Below are 18,767 nucleotides of genomic sequence, written 5' to 3'. Positions count from 1 at the left end.
TCATCTAGTGAGGATTGAACCCATGACCTCTTGGTTTGTGTACCCTCACTATTACCACTATGACACATTCATCTTGTTGATATTTATTATAACCGATTACATTTAATTACGATTTAACAGATTAATTCGTACAAGATAACATTACATACATTTGATTAAATATAACTTATTATATTCAATTTACGAATTGACAGTTAATTCGTCTCAACTAATATTATTTAATCTTCATTAAATAATTGTCTCATCAACACATTGACTAACTGTTTAGTCATATTAGGCATCAATGTGATCATATTTCTATAACCACATCTCTCAAACACATCCTATAGGTGTGACCTTTAGGGACCAGTTGATCACCGCCATTTGTATGATAATAACGTCAAACTTTCTAGCAAGCCAACCGTTATTAGGTAATCGTTAATCAACTGATTAAAATACGAAGTATACCCTTGTGAACCTGTAAGAGATTTACAAATGTTATCACACTAATTTGTGGAGGACACAAGCTCCAACAAACTCCCACTTGTCCTCACAAGTGTATGTGCGATAACCGATTCTCATATCCTAAAATTTCTCCCACTCAATGTAAAAAAATTTGCAAATCCGGATTCATAAAGGTCGTATTTTACAAGCGATCATCATCAAGAGTGGTTTCCTCGACTAGAGCGTAACTTAACTGATAAACGAATCAACATTCGAGCATGGCCATGCATTTCAGTTACAACTCCTCGAGTGGCCCTGAGAAATAACTATACCTGATAAGGGTTGGATATTTTCCTCAACTCGAATCCTGAGATGTAAGCACGTATGAAATGACCCGGAAAAATCTACTTAGCCTCCGATTCTGGCGGTAGATCGAAGAAAGAAACCAAAGTCACCCAAAAACTGCCTTAATCTCAAGAGACAGTCGATAGTCAAAAGAATCGACTCTAGGAACACAATGGATGTCCTATCCACGACCTGGCACCGAATGTTTTTAAACATTTAGGACTCCATTACGTTGTCACAAAAAGTTGTCCTACGAGGTATCGTTATAATCTCGCATCTGTGATCGATCAGTCAACCGTTTGACTTATGGCTCGTTGAACCCACCATCAATCGACTGCACAATATAATGGCCGGAGTTATCAGCTCACATTGGCGATTACGGACTAAAACAAATATAATGTAATTCAGTTCACTTTGTAGTGTTCAATGTTGTCAGTACAATCCACATGAAAAACAAAATATTATAATAAAACGATGAAGTTATAAATAGTATATGAAAAAGATAATGTATCAAATCCATAATCAAGTACTACAACTCAGGAACACATTTAATTCCCATGGAAATAACGTGCCCTACATGCTTATCATAATTCAACGGTTTAGTGAGAGGATCCGCGATGTTATCATCCGTCGCAATCTTGTCTATCACTATCTCCTCTTGCTCCACGTAATCACGGATCAGGTGAGCTTTCCGATGTACATGTCTAGATTTGTTGCTAGACTTTGGCTCTTTAGCCTGGAAGATGGCACCTCTATTATCACAATAGATGGTGATCAGGTCATTCGAACTAGGAACTACCGAAAGTCCTTGTAAGAATTGACGCATCCATATCGCTTCCTTTGCTGCCTCCGAAGCGGCATAGTACTCGTATTCAGTAGTAGAATCTGCTACAACACTCTGTTTGGAACTCTTCCAGCTGACCGCAGAACCATTAAGAGTGAAGACGAACCCGGACTGAGATTTTGAGTCATCTCGATCCGTTTGGAAGCTAGCATCTGCGTAACCGATTGCGCATAGCTTAGTATCGCCAACATAAGTCAATACCCAATCCTTAGTCCTCCGTAGGTACTTGAGGATGTTTTTAACAGCTATCCAGTGTGTTTCACCTGGAGTCTTTTGGTACCGACTCGTCATACTCATTGCATACGCCACGTTTGGACGTGTGCATATCATGGCATACATGATCGATCCTATTGCAGATGCATAAGGAACACGACTCATGCGCTCAATTCCTTCAGGCATCGTGGGTGTCTGAGACTTGCTCAACTGCATCCCAGTCGTCATTGGAAGGTTCTCCTTCTTTGAGTTGGTCATGCTGAACTTCTCAAGAATCTTATCCAAATAAGACTCATGACTAAGTGATAACGTCCGTCGTGATCTATCTCGGTAGATACGGATTCCCAAAATGCGATGTGCCTCACCCAGATCTTTCATCTGGAAATGGTTCTTCAACCATTCTTTAACCGAAGATAGGAGAGGAATGTCATTCCCAATCAAGAGTATGTCATCGACATACAATATCAAGAATACAATCTTGCTCCCACTCGACTTGATATATAAGCATGGTTCTTCGACCGATCGAGTGAAACCATACTCTTTTATCACCTGGTCGAAACGATGATTCCAACTCCGAGAAGCTTGCTTAAGTCCATAAATGGAACGCTTAAGCTTGCATACTTTCTTAGGATGTTCAGGATCTATGAAACCTTCGGGTTGCACCATGTACAACTCTTCCTCCAAATAACCGTTTAAGAAGGCGGTTTTCACATCCATTTGCCAAATTTCATAATCATGAAATGCGGCAATCGCTAAGATTATCCGAATGGAACGTAGCATGACTACAGGTGCAAAAATCTCATCATAATGCAATCCGTGCACTTGAGTGAAACCTTTTGCCACAAGTCGTGCCTTATAGGTATCTGGTTGCGCGTCTACAGAACGCTTTATTTTGTAAAGCCATTTGCACTGTAGAGGTTTTACCTTATTAGGTAAATCAACTAGATCCCATACGTCATTCTCATACATGGAGTCCATCTCGGATTGCATGGCTTCGAGCCATAGCTTTGAGTCGGAACAGGTCATGGCACCTTTATAGGTAGCGGGTTCATTACTCTCTAGGAGTAAAACGTCATTCTCCTCGACCATACCAATGTATCTGTCCGGAGGATGAGAGACTTTACCCGACCTCCTAGGTTCCTCAGGAATGCTAAACGTATCATCAGTTGGAGGAACAACTTCCTCCATCCGTTCCTCGGTTGTTGGTTCTGGAATCTCCGACAGCTCGAAGGTTCTATTACTCGTCTTGTTCTCGAGAAATTCTTTCTCTAAGAACGCCGCACTAGCCGCAACAAAAACATGATGTTCGGTAGGCGAATAGAAGTAATGACCAAATGTTCCTTTTGGATAACCTATAAAGTATGTCTTGACCGATCGCGGGCCGAGCTTATCCTCGTGTCTCCACTTGACATAAGCCTCGCAGCCCCAGACCCGAATAAAGGACAAGTTAGGGACCGTTCCCTTCCACATTTCATATGGAGTCTTGTCAACAGCTTTAGACGGACTTCGGTTAAGTATAAGAGCAGCTGACAAAAGAGCAAAACCCCATAATGAATCAGGCACTATCGTGTGACTCATCATGGATCGAACCATATCAAGTAAGGTTCGATTTCTCCGTTCGGACACACCATTCAATTGAGGTGTTCCAGGTGGAGTTAACTGTAGAACGATTCCACAGTCTTTAAGGTGTTGATCAAATTCATTTGAAAGATATTCGCCATCCCGATCTGAACGGAGTGCTTTAACCTTTCTACCCAGTTGGTTCTGTACCCTGTTCTGGTATTCCTTGAATTTCTCAAAGGACTCACTTTTATGCTTCATTAAGTAGACATATCCGTATCTACTTAAATCGTCCATGAAAGTGATAAAATATCTATAGCCATCTCTAGCGGTAATTGACATGGGTCCAAAAACATCAGTATGTATGAGTCCTAATAGGTCACTAGCGCGCATTCCAACACCTTTGAAGGAAATTCGAGTCATTTTTCCAATGAGACATGATTCACACGTGCCATATGTAGAAAAATCGAATGCGGGAATAGTCCCATTAAAGACGAGTTTCTTCACGCGTTTCTCATTTATGTGTCCCATTCGACAATGCCATAGATAGGTTTTATGTTTGTCACCAACCTTTATTTTCTTATTATTCACGTGTAATACTTCCGTGGTTTGGTCTAAGATGTAAATTCCATTCATGGAAACTGCTTTGCCATAAATCATTTCATTGAAAGAGAAAATACAGCTATTATTCTTTATTGAAAATGCAAAACCGTCTTTAGCAAGTACGGAAACATAAATAATGTTCTTAGACAAACTGGGTACATAGTAACAGTTATATAAAAATAACTCAAAACCACTAGGGAGTTGGATTACATATGTTCCCTTCGAGACAAAGAAAAACTCGTGCTCCATTCCCGACACGCAGGTCTACATCACCTTTTTCGAGAGGTATGATGTTCTTTAGGCCCTGCAAATGATTACACAGATGAGAACCACAACTAGTATCAAGTACCCAAGTTCCGAAACTTGCATGGTTAATCTCAATCATATGAATATAAGATGACATACCAACAGGAACGACGCGGCCTGCTTTGATGTCCTCATGGTAGACGGGACAGTTCCTCCTCCAATGTCCACTCTTGTGACAATGGTGGCACTCTATGTCACCGCTCTTGCTCTTTGTCTTGCCCTATGAGCCACTAGTCTCACCAGGCGCACTCTTACCTTTTCCTGGCTTCTTAAACTTTGGCTTACCTACAGCTAGGTCGCCATGAGCCTTGTCCTTACCTTTACCCTTGTTTGAAATCATGAGAACATCCTGCTTCATGCTCCCACTCAATTTCATATCCTTCTCGGTCTGTACGAGAAGGGAGTGTAGCTCATGAGGACTTTTTTTCAAGTCATTCATGTAGTAGTTCGCCCTGAAAAGGGCAAAACCATCATGAAGAGAATGAAGCATTCGGTCAATGACAATGCTCTCACTGATTTTGCAATCAAGAGCCTCCAGCTTCTCGACATTCTCAATCATGTGAAGAATGTGTGGGCTAACTGGTTGGCCCTTCTGGAGTTTCGCATCAAAGAAGCGACAGGTATGCTCATAAGTAACGATTCTCGGTGCCTTTGAGAACTCGTTAGTGAGCGTGGTGAAAATCTTGTTTGCACCCTGAGCAATGAAGCGTCTCTGCAAATTGGTTTCCATTGCAAAGATGAGTACGTTCTTTATCGCACCCGCTTCCATAACGAAGTCACTATAAGCGAGTGACTCGTTGACTCCTGCATTGGGGCCTGGGTTGACCGGTATTGGCTCAGTTAATTACTTGAGCTTACCGTCAGCAATGGCAGCATTCCGTAGTGCCGCCTCCCAGTCCCAAAGTTTGACCCATCATTCTTTAGTCGCGTGGACTGATTCATGTGATCCATGAAAGCTTTCAGCCAGGACTCGCGTCCAAGTGTGGCACTATGCATTGGGATTGCGTTATTTTCAGCCATTTCGTTGTAACAGTTTTATGAAAATAAACGTGTTCTACACTGCGAGAAGAAGAATAAAAATAATAAGCATGTGCATCGTTTATATTTTTTAGTTTAATGATATACTGTCATAACGCGAAGACTCAAAACATTTATACAATTGACCTCCCTCAAGAATTATATAAATGTTCCCAAGACTCAATTCTCTGTAAATTGATAAGCTAACCTTTTAGCTAATTCTACCGTTAGAATTCTTGGTCGATAAATTTCTGTAAATTCTATCTTTAGTCCATCATAATCACGAGAAACTCTTCGGACTATGATGTTGAGGTAAACTAAGTCAACACAACTACTTACCCAACGTAGAAGGGGTCATATTATGCCTACCGACAAAGAAGGGATTCATAGTTGTTTGCCCTTATAAAGACTAATCTCAATTTCCGTTTTTAGAGGAAAATCCCATCAACTTTATTTTAATTCATTTTAAGTGAACTAATATCTAGCATGCGAGAATGAATAAACTAAGGTGATGGCTTAATAAGACTGTGACATCTGTATGTCCATGAAAACTAACATACAACCTATATGAGTCAATTTTCATGCATTTTAGTAGTAGGTGGTTTGGTTTTAGGCGGATTATGATGCATAAACTATCATGTGAATGAAAAACAATAGGAATGAAAACGTAAAACAATAAAAGTCCTAGTGTGGCCTATCCTATCAAAATGAACATTAAATACAAGTTTGAAATCCATCCTTGGACCCGAGAAGCTTGTTTTGATGTTCCATCTTGATCCATGTAGCGGGAGTGAGCTCCAATCTCCATCTTTAGTCTTCTTTGGAAAAATTACAATAAATAAAATTTACATAATAAACCTATTTATTACATTCTAATTTCAAAACCCAAAAACTAAAGAAAAGAAAAGGAGATTCGAGATCTCATAATTACATAAAAAATCATGTTTCCTTCATTACGAAAACATAATTTGACTAAGGTCACACTAAGTATTACAAATTACAACCGATTGCAAAAAAATACGTAAATTAAATTCATTCAATCGATTCATTCAACAAAAATTAAAATGCATCAACTAAAAATAAATTAAACATACATGACACAATTCTTTAATTATGTTGATTAATTTATCCAAACCATCTATTTAAAATTAAATTAAGTGACAATTCCTCAATTAATCACATTAATTTCAATCTCAATTCATATTAAACTTGAAATATGAATTTAATCCATAAAAATTTTAAACTGCTTTAAAATAATATGGTATCTGTAAATTGTGAACCGTTTCACAATAACTAATTGGCCAAAAACAAAACAAAATTAAAAACCTTTTTTTCTTCTTTTTGGGTCTCGGCAAAAAGAAAAACAGGATTTTTTTTTTTTTTTTTTTTTTAGACTCAGCTCACGGCCAAACAAAAAAAACAGCCCTTCCATTTTTTTTCTCTCGGCAAAATAGGAAAAACAAAAAAACACAAACTTTTTTTTTTGGCTCGGCATTTCAGAGAAAAAAAAACAAAAAACATAAATTTTTTTTTTCTTGAGATCACGGCAAACCCTAAAATAAGCCGTCAATTTTTTTCTTTTGCGGCAAAAAGCCCTAATTCAAAGATTCGATGAAGAAAATGTCTACAGTTGCTATTAGAACATGATTAGCAAATGAATTAACAAACATGATTAATCGTATATGCTAAAACTATATAGCAAAAACAAATTCTTATATCATTGACATGACGATTCTATTTGCATTTTAACTTAATCTGCATTAAATCAAAATCTACCAATTCTTCATATGATAATTTTAACTGATTAAAACAATGATATGAAAAATGAAATTGGAAATGAATCATCAAACAAAAGAAAAAAACGAAAAACAGACCCGAAAAAAAAAAACACCTCTCGGCAAAAAAAAAATTTCAGCCGAAAATCCTTTTTTTTTTTCGAAATTCCATATGTTGTTTACATACAATTTTATGAAAATCATCAAAATAAAAATTCGTGGCCTTTGCTCTGATACCACTTGTGGGATAAATCTGTATGAATCCCTTTATATTCAAGGATTATAACGAATTTTATGAAGATGATCACTAGTCATAAAATAAAATTACATAAACAAAATTAAGGGATTAAGAGATAGCTTTCGGTCCTAGCAATTACGGCCTATGATCAATATCACAATGATATTCTCCTATCAGTTTCACCCAAGATGATATGAGATATGCCCTTTGATTATGCTAGAATCGATCCAAATTTTCTGTAAAAATTTAGTTATTTTTTTGTGTTTTCTCATGAGAGAGGGATTAGGTTAAAAGAGAATTAGGGTTAAGAAAATGATCTCCCTTTCCCTCTTATTGTAACCGAGAATGGGAGTGAATAAGGGGGATATTATCTTCCCTAAATTCGCCATATCACCGAAATAAGGAGTATTATTTCCTTATTTTCGGTTATTCCAAAAATGTATAAAATGTGTTAAATTGTCATCTAGTGAGGATCGAACCCATGACCTCTTGGTTTGTGTACCCTCACTATTACCACTATGACACATTCATCTTGTTGATATTAAATATAACCGATTACATTTAATTATGAATTAACAGATTAATTCGTACAAGCTAACATTACATACATTTAATTAAATATAACTTATTATATTCAATTTACGAATTGACAGTTAATTCGTCTCAACTAATATTATTTAATCTTCATTAAATAATTGTCTCATCAACACATTGACTAACTGTTTAGTCATATTAGGCATCAATGTGATCATATTTCTATAACCACATCTCTCAAACACATCCTATAGGTGTGACCTTTAGGGACCAGTTGATCACCGCCATCTGTATGATAATAACGTCAAAATTTCTAGCAAGCCAACCGTTATTAGGTAATCGTTAATCAACTGATTAAAATACGAAGTATACCCTTGTGAACCTGTAAGAGATTTACAAATGTTATCACACTAATTTGTGGAGGACACAAGCTCCAACAAAGATTGCATTGAACAAAGGAAAATAGCAATGGAAATTAGAGTGATACAACTGTTGCTTATCCTCTAACCAAAGCCGTAGACATGATGGTTATGTCATCTCAATGTGAATTGAGGAGTATACTTTAATTGCTAAAGATCGTTATGTAAATATTGGATAGAGTATTGATATTTACGTAAGTGATGATCGCATTTATTGTTAGAGTGTCTTTAAGAACTCAATTATTCAGTTTGACTGAAAACATTGAATACCTTGTTTATCTGAATAAGTTGTGGAGACTATGTTGAATACTATTCAAGTGAACAAGATGAACATTGTATTTTGTCCCTAGTCACTTAATGAGGTGACATCTCGGAGTGACTAGATTGTAAGTCGATTGATGGTTGTTCAACACCATAAGCTCATACGTGATGACTAATCGATTACATAGGCAGAGTGTGTGACACTTTGCCGGACAGTGACCATTTAGAGAGTCCCTAAGTTCTATTATAGACGCCTGGTCGTGGCGGGGATCTCTAAGATGTTCTAATGAGTCGATTCTTTTGACTGGAGACTATTATCTGAGCAAGTGCAGTTTTCGAGTGACTTTGGTTTTTGTCCTAGGTCGTGCCGTGAAAGGAGGCCAAAAGGGCATTTACTAGGTCATGGTGATCTGTATTGTGCAATAGGATAGATAGGGCATACAGGAATTGTCCACCCACGTTGGGTAAACTATATCTCAAGGCCACTCGAGGAGTTAATGACTACAAATGCATGGCCACGCTCAGAAGTAATCTATGAGAGATCTTTCCGGTCAGGTAGTCACACTCCCGATCGAGAAAACCACTCGCGATATGTTCATGTGCAAGTGCGACCTGAAAGACACCTTGCATTGAGTGGGAGATTAAAACGGACAAGAGAATTGGGACAAGTGGGAGATTGTTGGAGTTAGTGTCCTCCACAATAGTGCGTTTACACAATAAATCTCATTAATGGAATATCATCAGATATTTAATTATTTGATCCTCGTCAGTTGATTAACGTAAATCGATAACGGTTGGCTGACTAGAGTTTGACGTTATTGTCGTGAGACGGCAGTGATCAACTGACCCCTTTCGGTCACACCTAAAGGAACGAACCCCAATTGACAACTAATTAATTGTATGAGATACAATTTATTAGTCCCTTGATTTGTAGACTAAATGGTTAGTCGATTATTTTAGAGAGATTTCGAGTTGCGAACTCGAGGCACGACAGTTATTATTTAACTATGCAATAATTGAATAATAAATTGTGGGAGAAGGGTTTTAGTTAATTAATTGTTAATTCACTAAAATTGTACTAATTGATTAATGTGATTAATATTAGTACGTAAATAATATGTGTAGCGGTACACGTATATTTACGGAGTGATTTGGACGAAATTATTTGGAAGCATTTAAACATGAAACGATGTTTAAATAAACTTTACACGTATTTGTGCGACAAATATAAGAACCAAAATGGACCCGTAAATGGGACATTGGACCGTGTAAATGGAGTGTAATGGATGATCATGATCATTACACTTTGCTTATTTTTCTTCCATAATTGTCATGTGATCATTATGTGTGTCATAATGTGTTGGACAATAAAATAAGGAAAATGAATCCTACACTCCACTACTACACTCCACCCGCCACTTCCTCCTATATACTCCAAATTTTGTTCATTTTTACACTACTTCACTTGTGCACTATTTTGCATGTGAATAAAACTTGTTGGTATTTCCCTCTAAAAATTATTATACATCATTAACTAAGAAATTAGTAATCAAAATATTATTACTAAGAGTATTAGTAATATTACAAATATTATCAAGGGTAAGTTTTACAAATATCTAGTTAATATTTGTAAGATTATTTGGGTGATTTGTTCATGGGTGCAACTTGAAGGAGACTTTCTTTTTGAGAGTTTTTCAAGGAGGATCATCCATTTCTTTTTAGCTCAAGAACATACTAGATAGGTGATCTAGTTTGTGCCCATATTACCATAAAATCAATGTAAGGAAATTGTTTTTCCTTAACTTTTGTTTTTATGCTTTTTTATTTGCATGCATGTTACAGAGATCAGCAAAATGATAAATTATGAGATAATTTAATTTTTATTAGAGAGTCTAATAAGGATCTATGATCTTTCACAAAACACATCCAGCTATGGTCGAGAATACTTTTGTTGAGTTCAACCCAAATTTCGAATAAATGTGTCCATGATCCAAATTCACATTAACTTGGGCACGCTTTGGCGATACAACCCTCATCAACATGAATTCGGTGGATAGACATTTATCACCCACTTCCACTACGTAACAAGGTTTGTACCCCGGTTTGGCCGAGCGCACTCCCTAACGAAATAGATTTTCATGGTTTCTACTTTTTGGTAAGGCTAAGTCTCAATTGTTTATTTTAGCGAGAGGTCATGTCAATTTATTATCTATCACGTTTTAAGTGAACTAAAGCGGTGAACTACGATAATTGTAATTCACACGGTCGATAAACTCGATTTAAAATGCATGTTTAGTTATGGCGATTTAGCGATGCATGCAACATGTAAATAAAAAGCAAAGCATAAAAATAAAATCCTAGTATGACCTTCCTAAAAAAGTAAATCTAATAAACTATTACAAATTCGGAAACCAACTTCTTTGGTCCCTTGAACTTCGGTCTTGACACGCATCTCGAGATAACACTGTCTTCATGGAAACTCCGGGAAAATTACAAATAATAAATAAAAATTACATAATTTCCTATTATACATTTGTAATAAAAATTAAATCTATTAAATTACAAAACGGTGATACGAGATCACAATAATTACATTAGAATCGATATTCCCATACATTTCGGGTAATACCAATTATAACTAAGGCCATACTAAGTAAAATTACATAATTCAAAAATTATATAAAATAAAAATATGACAATCATAAATAAAATGCAGCATTATAATATGTATGAACATGCTTAATTTTATGCTAAATCGCCTTTTAAGAGCCAATATCGTATATTTTATCGGTTTTTATGGATTTGCATGATTTAACTTATTAAAATCACAAAATGTCTCATAAATTTATATTTATGTACAAGTTAATTACCCTAACCATCTTAGGACTCAAAAATTAGTCTTCACTAATATTTTGACAATAACTCAACTTGATTTCTTAATATTGTTCATTATGGACCAAAAATACAAAATTATGCTATAAACTTCAAATTAAATTATAAAAATTACAAATAATTTCAAAATTTGAAATTTAAACTCATGAACATTCTGGAAAAATACCATGACACTCATAATGTTCAAAACTTAGGTTAAAAATTTAGAAATATTATCGAGAAAAACAATGTTGCGGTTTATCGGTTTTAACAAATATGACCATTAAAATATGAGAAAATTTATTTTCATCAACTTTTCACTTTTAGATCTGAAATATATGATAAAATGAAACATGTGATGTTTTTGTTTAGTCATGAAGTATGTTTTAGCATTCTTACTAATTATAGTCACTATTTATGTGATTTTTCATCAAAAATTCATAAATCATGCAAAAAGACTTCACTATAGCCAAAAATTTTACACACATATTTTAAAATTGCATTTGACAACATAATAAATTTCCATGACCATATTCGAAATATAACTCATATTAACCTATTTACCTATTTAAATACGATTTTAACTTATAAAATTCATATTTCGAGCAAAACAACTTATTTTAACATGAAAATTTACAGGCAATCAGTAGATAAAATATATAAAAACATATCCAAAAACCACTGAAAATTCGAAGTTTAGCTATTTTTCGTCCAAAAATGACATTTTTCTCATAAATATCACATTTTAATGCCAATAATATATAAAATGAACAATAAAATCCATAAATGAACCAAAATATCCCAAATACATTTTAGGACCAGAAAATTTAACATGCAAAGTGATTTCGTGATATATCATAATAAACACAAAACTACAATTTTTATTTGTTAATAAGATTAACTCGGAAAAACAATAAATTGATTTGCATGCAAACAACCTATGGCTCTGATACCACTTGTTAGAAATCATATTTTAAATGTCACATATTTTGGTTTAAAATTTTAGTCATAAAAACTTAAGGATCTTATGCATGCAAAACAAATACAAGAGTAAGGAGAAAACTGGTTCCTTACATTTGATATTTCGGATATTTGGGCACAAGTAAGATCTTCTACCTTCACTTGTTCTTGAGCTGTGATGAGTATAAGGATAATCTTCCAAAGACTTCAAGTATAGAAGCCACTCCTCTTGATTGAACCCAAGATTATCCCTTATCTCTACTAAATAATATGTGCTAGATATTTGTTTAGTTGTTTACCTTAAAATTGATTACTAATACTCATATATTACACTAATAATATTAGTAATTTTGATTGAATCTTCTCATATTTTAGATGAATATTAAAGAGTAGAGAGAATAATGCATAACCTTTGCATGTATTTTGAATGGACAAGAATATAGAGAATGAGTAGAGAACAAAAGTCCTCTAAAGTGGAGGAGGCCACACAGTTTTAGGAGTGGTAGAGGACCAATATATGGTCCTTCACTTTTGCTTTTGTTCTTATCAAAACCTTAGGCATGTAAGGCTAGGTAAGTAGTGTCATGGTGATGTTATTTTAGCTTATTAAAATAAATCACCACCATCCACTAAACCCACTACATTTCGGTCCACTTCCATAAAATGGACTATCATTTTATTTTGTCAATTTGTCATTTGTAACACAATATGTCACATGTAGTATGTTACATGTTATTAATTAATTTAATGCATATTTATCACATAAATATCATTTTATAAATGAATTAAATTACATACAACAAATTGACTAGTGATACTTGATCACATAAATAAAATGGGTCATATAATTATAATTCACAACATCTTGTAATTATAATTAACCATTCATTCTTATCTCTATTGTTTCTCAAACAATAAACAATTTTAGTAATAAAGCATTTTTATTACTAAAATAAATCTTATTTAATCTCATTAAAATAAGAAATAATATTCTCTCTCACAATTGAATTGTTCAATTTAAAGGAATTGATCAACATGTATCGTCATACAATTAATCAACTTTACAGATAAGGGCATCATCCTTTAGGTGTGACCTTAAGGGATCAACTGACCACCACCGTCCCACGACAGTAACGTCAAACTCTAGCAAGCCAATCGTTACCGATTAATGTTGATCAGTTGACTATAAAATGAATCATCCCTTACGTATTCTAATATGAGATTTAAACATGTGATCTCAATATGATCAACAATGTGATCGCATTATTGTCGGGGACACTCCAACAATTTTAACCCCCTTTTATTTTATTTACCATTTTTCTCATTTATTTACATTCGTAAACATATTAGTCGTAATTGATAATCATCCTTGGTTCTGTATACCATGTCGGTTTAATTCGAGTACGATGACAAACTTGACTAATTACAAATAATTGAACTTAACATAATTAGTTCAAATCAAACATTTTCCTTTTACACATTTTAATATGCTTTCCAAACTTGCAAATACGACAACGAATATTACTAACATAATAGTAATTATTCTGAGTCATTCAAATCATACTTGCAAATCATTAATCACAAAAAATGGTTTTAAACAACCTTTTTAGCAACCAGGAGACGCCCCTTGTGTCGTCGTCTAACTCGCGCCCCAAGAGGCCGTCTGTTTTCATATTTTAAAACCAGGGCAGGGAACGTTCCCTCGCCAATAGTCTCGCGCCCCAATGGGGTTGCCTGGCACTGTTCTGTGTCATTTTAGCACTTGACCAGGACGATCCCGTTTACGGTTAACCCGAATATGTGACAGATCCGATTGACAAGTTTATGTTTTTACACTTTGTCATTTGACACTCTTTTTCAAATAAATGGATCGTGTTAAGCATCATAACCCGAATTTGGTAAATGGATGTTTAATTTCCGTTTTTACATGCAAATCAATCTAAATCCGACTCGACATCGTCTTCTTGATATTTGGATAAATAAACCGACTTATTAGGAAATTCTCACATGTTAGGTTAAAACTTTTGGATGTGCATTCATGCATTTACACCGTTTTATCAACTTTTGCACTTAAACAACCACGATCGATCAGTAGAGGCCTCTAACGCGGGCGGGATTGGGTGTCTGATTAAAGGGCTGCCCAATACATACCCTCACCCCTTACTCAGAACCTTTGGATAGTGGATGGCCTTATCCAGGGCGTACGAGAGTCATTTTAGGCATATAATGCTAAAAGGGGGACGAGTCCTTATCTTTAGTACCTATGTCAAGCACCGCTTTTTGCCTTGATTAACCTAGGTATAATGTGGATTCGAATGGGTTCCAGGCATCCCACAAATGCTTGGTGGCGACTCCGAACATCTCATCGTTTCGAGACCTTTGCCGAGACGAAAACGACCGATCTAAAGCGATCCGGTCGAAAGCATTTTTACGCCACCGAGCGTAGCTTCCAAAAGACCGCTGCATGTCCACAGATTGGCTTGGCGTGCAGGTGGCCCGTGACTACGAACCGATAGGTGGCCCAAATCCACAGACCAGCTTGTGGCCCATGTCCACAAGAGGAAAATTCTAATCTTGAAGAATGTATAAAGTGGTGTGCATCTCGGTATAAAGGTAAAAAGAATTCAAGCGGGATGCGAATTCCTTGTAAAGCAGTAACTTATTTCCCGCTTGCGCCAAGGTTACAACGACTATATGCAACCAAGCACATAGCAGGTGAGATGAGTTGGCACTACAAAAACTCCCGATTAAGAGAAAGGGGGACAATGGCACATCTAAGTGATATAGAAGCGTGGAAACATTTCGATAGAGAGCATCCAGATTTTGCAAGTGAACCCCGGAATGTTCGGCCAGGTTTGTGTACGGATGGATTTCAACTTTTTGGGCAGTTCGGGACGAAATACTCCTGTTGGCCCGTGATTGTGACTCTGTACAACTTACCTCCTTAGTTATGCATTAAGAGACAATTTCTGTTCTTATCTGTGCTCGTTCCCGGTCCTAAGAACCCTAAGTCAAATTTAGATGTCTACCTCCAACCGTTGATCAAAGAGTTGAAACAACATTGGGAAACCGGCGTGGACACCTACGATGTCTCTAAGAAACAAAATTTTCAATTAAAGGCTGCATTAATGTGGACGATCAAGGATTTCCCGGCATATGGCATGCTTGCTGGTTGGTCCACAAGTGGATATCGTCTTATTGTCCAGAAAATGATCATAGATCTTTTTGGCTTAGAAATAGCAAAAAGGTTTGTTGGTTTGATTGTCACTGTGAGTTCTTAAGGCTTGACCATTCTTTCCCCAACAATTGTAAGCATTTTCTAAAAAACAGAAAAACTGAGAATCGCATAGCCGCATCAAAACTAACGGGTGATGAAGTGTGGGATTCCGTAAAAGACTTGCCAAAAATAGTTGATGCTTCTGATATAGAATTGAAAAGACTGAAAGATCAGAATGAAGGTTGGTGGAAACAAAGCATATTCTGGGAACTTCCCTACTGGAAAACATTGCTGATTCGACATAACTTAGACGTTATGCACATTGAGAAATTTTTTTTTAACAACTTATCAACACCATGATGGATGTACCAGGTAAAACTAAATTTGGCCCTAAGGGTAAAGACGACTTTAATGAACTTTTCTATAAACGGCCCATATGATCTAGGTTTGTTTTATCAACCGCGGAGAAAAAGGCTCTATGTGACTGGGTTGCTAATTTAAAATTCCCGGATGGTTATGCTTCAGATTTGAGTGGGTATGTTGACCATAAAAAGATGGTGTTGCATTCCATGAAAAGTCATGATTGTCATGTCTTTATGGAACGACTACTCCCTGTTGCATTGAAAGAGTAGCTCCTGACCGGTTCTTGGAATACAATAACTGAGATAAGCCAATTTTTTAGAGACATGTGTACTTCTATGATTAGAGTTGATTCTATGGAACGTCTAGAGTCAAACATTGCGGAGATAATATGCAAGTTAGAGAAGATATTTCCCCCTGTCTTTCTTTAGTTCCATGGAGCATTTGCCTCTTCACCTACCTTATGAAGCGAAAGTTGGAGGACCTGTTCAATATCGATGGATGTATCCATTTGAGAGATTTCCTAATCATTTAAAAAAAAATATTGGCAACAAAGCTCGGGTGGAGGGTTTAATATGCAACGTTTTTTTGTTGGAGGAAATTTCAAATTTCTGTTCCTTTTATTTCGAAGATCACATTGACACAAAAGCAAAAGACTTAGATGTTGGTTTAAATCCGATGACCAGTTAAAATTTAAGTTACCTGAGTTATTCAATGATGACATGAGAACTACAACCGGGAAATGTATACAGAGGTACTTGACTGAGAAAGAGTATGAAGAAGCTCATTTTTATGCGCTAAGGAATTGTGGAGAATTTTTAGAGACTTATGAAAAGTAAGTTAATACTTCATCATTAATCAATTGTTTTTTAATTATCAAATTAGATCGAATTTATAGGTAATACATAACTAAAACACGCTTTCCCTACTTATAGGGAATTTGAGACACATATCAAAATCAAATTTCCTGATGTCACGTCCTCTGATGATGGTTGGGCAAAACATGACAAAAGTTTTCCGAAATGGTTCCGAAATGAAGTAAGTGATGGTACATTATTTTCTTTGAAATTGAACTACAAATTTGAATTTCTTATTAAATATTGAAAAAAAATATAACAACTTAATTAACATTTTTTTTATTCATAGGTTCATAGATGGAAGGATCATCTAATAATAGCTTTAACATTGGGTCCTAGTAACATGGTGAAGTCTTGGAGACGGTATTCCATCAATGGCTATAAATTTCGAGCTTTTAAGGAGGGAGTTGATGTTTCGAAATCTACGTTAAGCAATGGGGTTTCTGTGAATTCAACTGAAGGGTTGGACTACTATGGAACCCTTAATGAAGTAATTGAGCTTTCTTATTATGCCGAGCAAAGGGTTTATATGGTTATATTGTTTAAATGTGATTGGTTTGATAATTCCCCACAAGGACTTAGTATCCATAAGGTTTATGGACTTGTTGATGTAAATGAGAAAAAGAAACTTCGTGGACATAACCCATTTGTGGCAGCTTTTCAAGTCGATCAAGTTTGTTATGCTCCTTATCCAACCATTAAGAAAGGTAATCAAGGTATTCAGTGGTCCGCTGTTTTTAAAACCAAGGCAAGATAACAAGTTGATGCTCCTATTGAAGAAAGTGTCTTTCAAGAAGATGTGGTTATGAATGATCACTCAATTTCACCGATTTTGTTGGAAGATATAGAGGATGAAGATGTATACGAAGTGGCAGTGGAAAGAGGTCAAAGGGAATATGATAGAGACGTCGGAGAAGAAGGGGATGAAGATGAAGTTGAAGAACTTATTAGATACAAAAATAAGGAATCAGAAGAAGAAGTAGGAGTGCTTTTTTCAGATGATGAACCTCTTTGATTTGTAGTGACAGTGATAGTGAGGAGGATTAGTTGTAATTGTACAATTATTAATACATTTGTAAAAAAGTTTTAATTTTAAACATTCAATAAAATTTGCATTGTTTAAAATTATAGTTAGTGTTCGTTTCCATTGTTTATATATACCCTGCAGAAATGGTTGATTTGAACTAACGATTTTTTCTTTGAACTAACAATTTGAATTGTTTTTAAGCAGTGATTATGGCGAATATTTTTCGCCGTGTTTTTGGGAGCAATAGTAGTGCATCTCAACATGATCGGGAGGACGGGGAGATTGAGGATGAGGCCAATCCTGAACCTCCAACACGGGCGCAGGAGGGCATGCAGGTGATTCTCTCATCAGCTCGTGGTCGGCCAGATCATTTTTGGTAAGTTTATGTTAATTTTTTAATTTTTACCCGTAACCTAGGATATGCCACTTGGTCGTTCACCCGTAACCTAGGAGATGAGTACTTCACTAGGTGGGGTGAAGCGAGCCTCACACAGCGTTAGAAGATGTGGAATTACTTTGCGGTAATTAATTTGACACTTATCTATAATTATGTATTTCAATAATAATTTTCGTAAGTTTATAATAATTTTCTTAAGTATTATATAACTAATTTCACACTTGTTTTTGAAACAGAGTCATGTAAGATCCATCGATCGTGGCTATGATCCTACGCCTGAGTGGCAGTCGAGGGTAACGAGACGGATTACCACTCTTATTAATGGACTGAAATATAATAAGAAAAAGCCAAAGTGGGTGCACGAAACTACTTGGTGGGAGAACCTTAAGACTAGGCCTGAAGATTCCACTTTTGCCAAACATTCAAAAATCAACACGACAAATAGGAAGTCGGGTGGTAAAGATGGGAAAGCATTGGGCACCCACACTCTTGGTCGGAAGAGTTGCTCCGATACTTTTAAGGAATTTGTAAGTATTATTT

General features: G+C 35.8%; 1 protein-coding gene and 1 pseudogene across 1 annotated transcript; both read left to right on the top strand.

Annotated features, from left to right (window-relative positions):
• Positions 1 to 18,767, top strand: part of LOC141651812 (uncharacterized) — a 174,416-nt pseudogene that overhangs the window by 42,797 nt on the left and 112,852 nt on the right.
• On the top strand, positions 10,308 to 17,773 carry LOC141653620 (uncharacterized). Its single transcript, XM_074461449.1, has 4 exons — positions 10,308 to 10,317; positions 16,699 to 16,781; positions 16,882 to 16,984; positions 17,093 to 17,773. The coding sequence occupies exon 4, from the start codon at positions 17,147 to 17,149 to the stop codon at positions 17,558 to 17,560; it is 414 nt and encodes a 137-aa protein (XP_074317550.1). The 5' UTR covers positions 10,308 to 10,317; positions 16,699 to 16,781; positions 16,882 to 16,984; positions 17,093 to 17,146; the 3' UTR covers positions 17,561 to 17,773.

Source organism: Silene latifolia, chromosome 4, assembly GCF_048544455.1.
Source record: "Silene latifolia isolate original U9 population chromosome 4, ASM4854445v1, whole genome shotgun sequence".
Taxonomy (NCBI): domain Eukaryota; kingdom Viridiplantae; phylum Streptophyta; class Magnoliopsida; order Caryophyllales; family Caryophyllaceae; genus Silene; species Silene latifolia.
Note: the sequence above shows the minus strand (reverse complement) of the source record. Positions and strands in the feature narration are given on the sequence as shown.

What these genes read in the sequence shown, in the direction of transcription:
- LOC141653620 (XM_074461449.1), top strand. Translation starts at nt 17,147, where the DNA reads ATGGTGAAGTCTTGGAGACGGTATTCCATCAATGGCTATAAATTTCGA.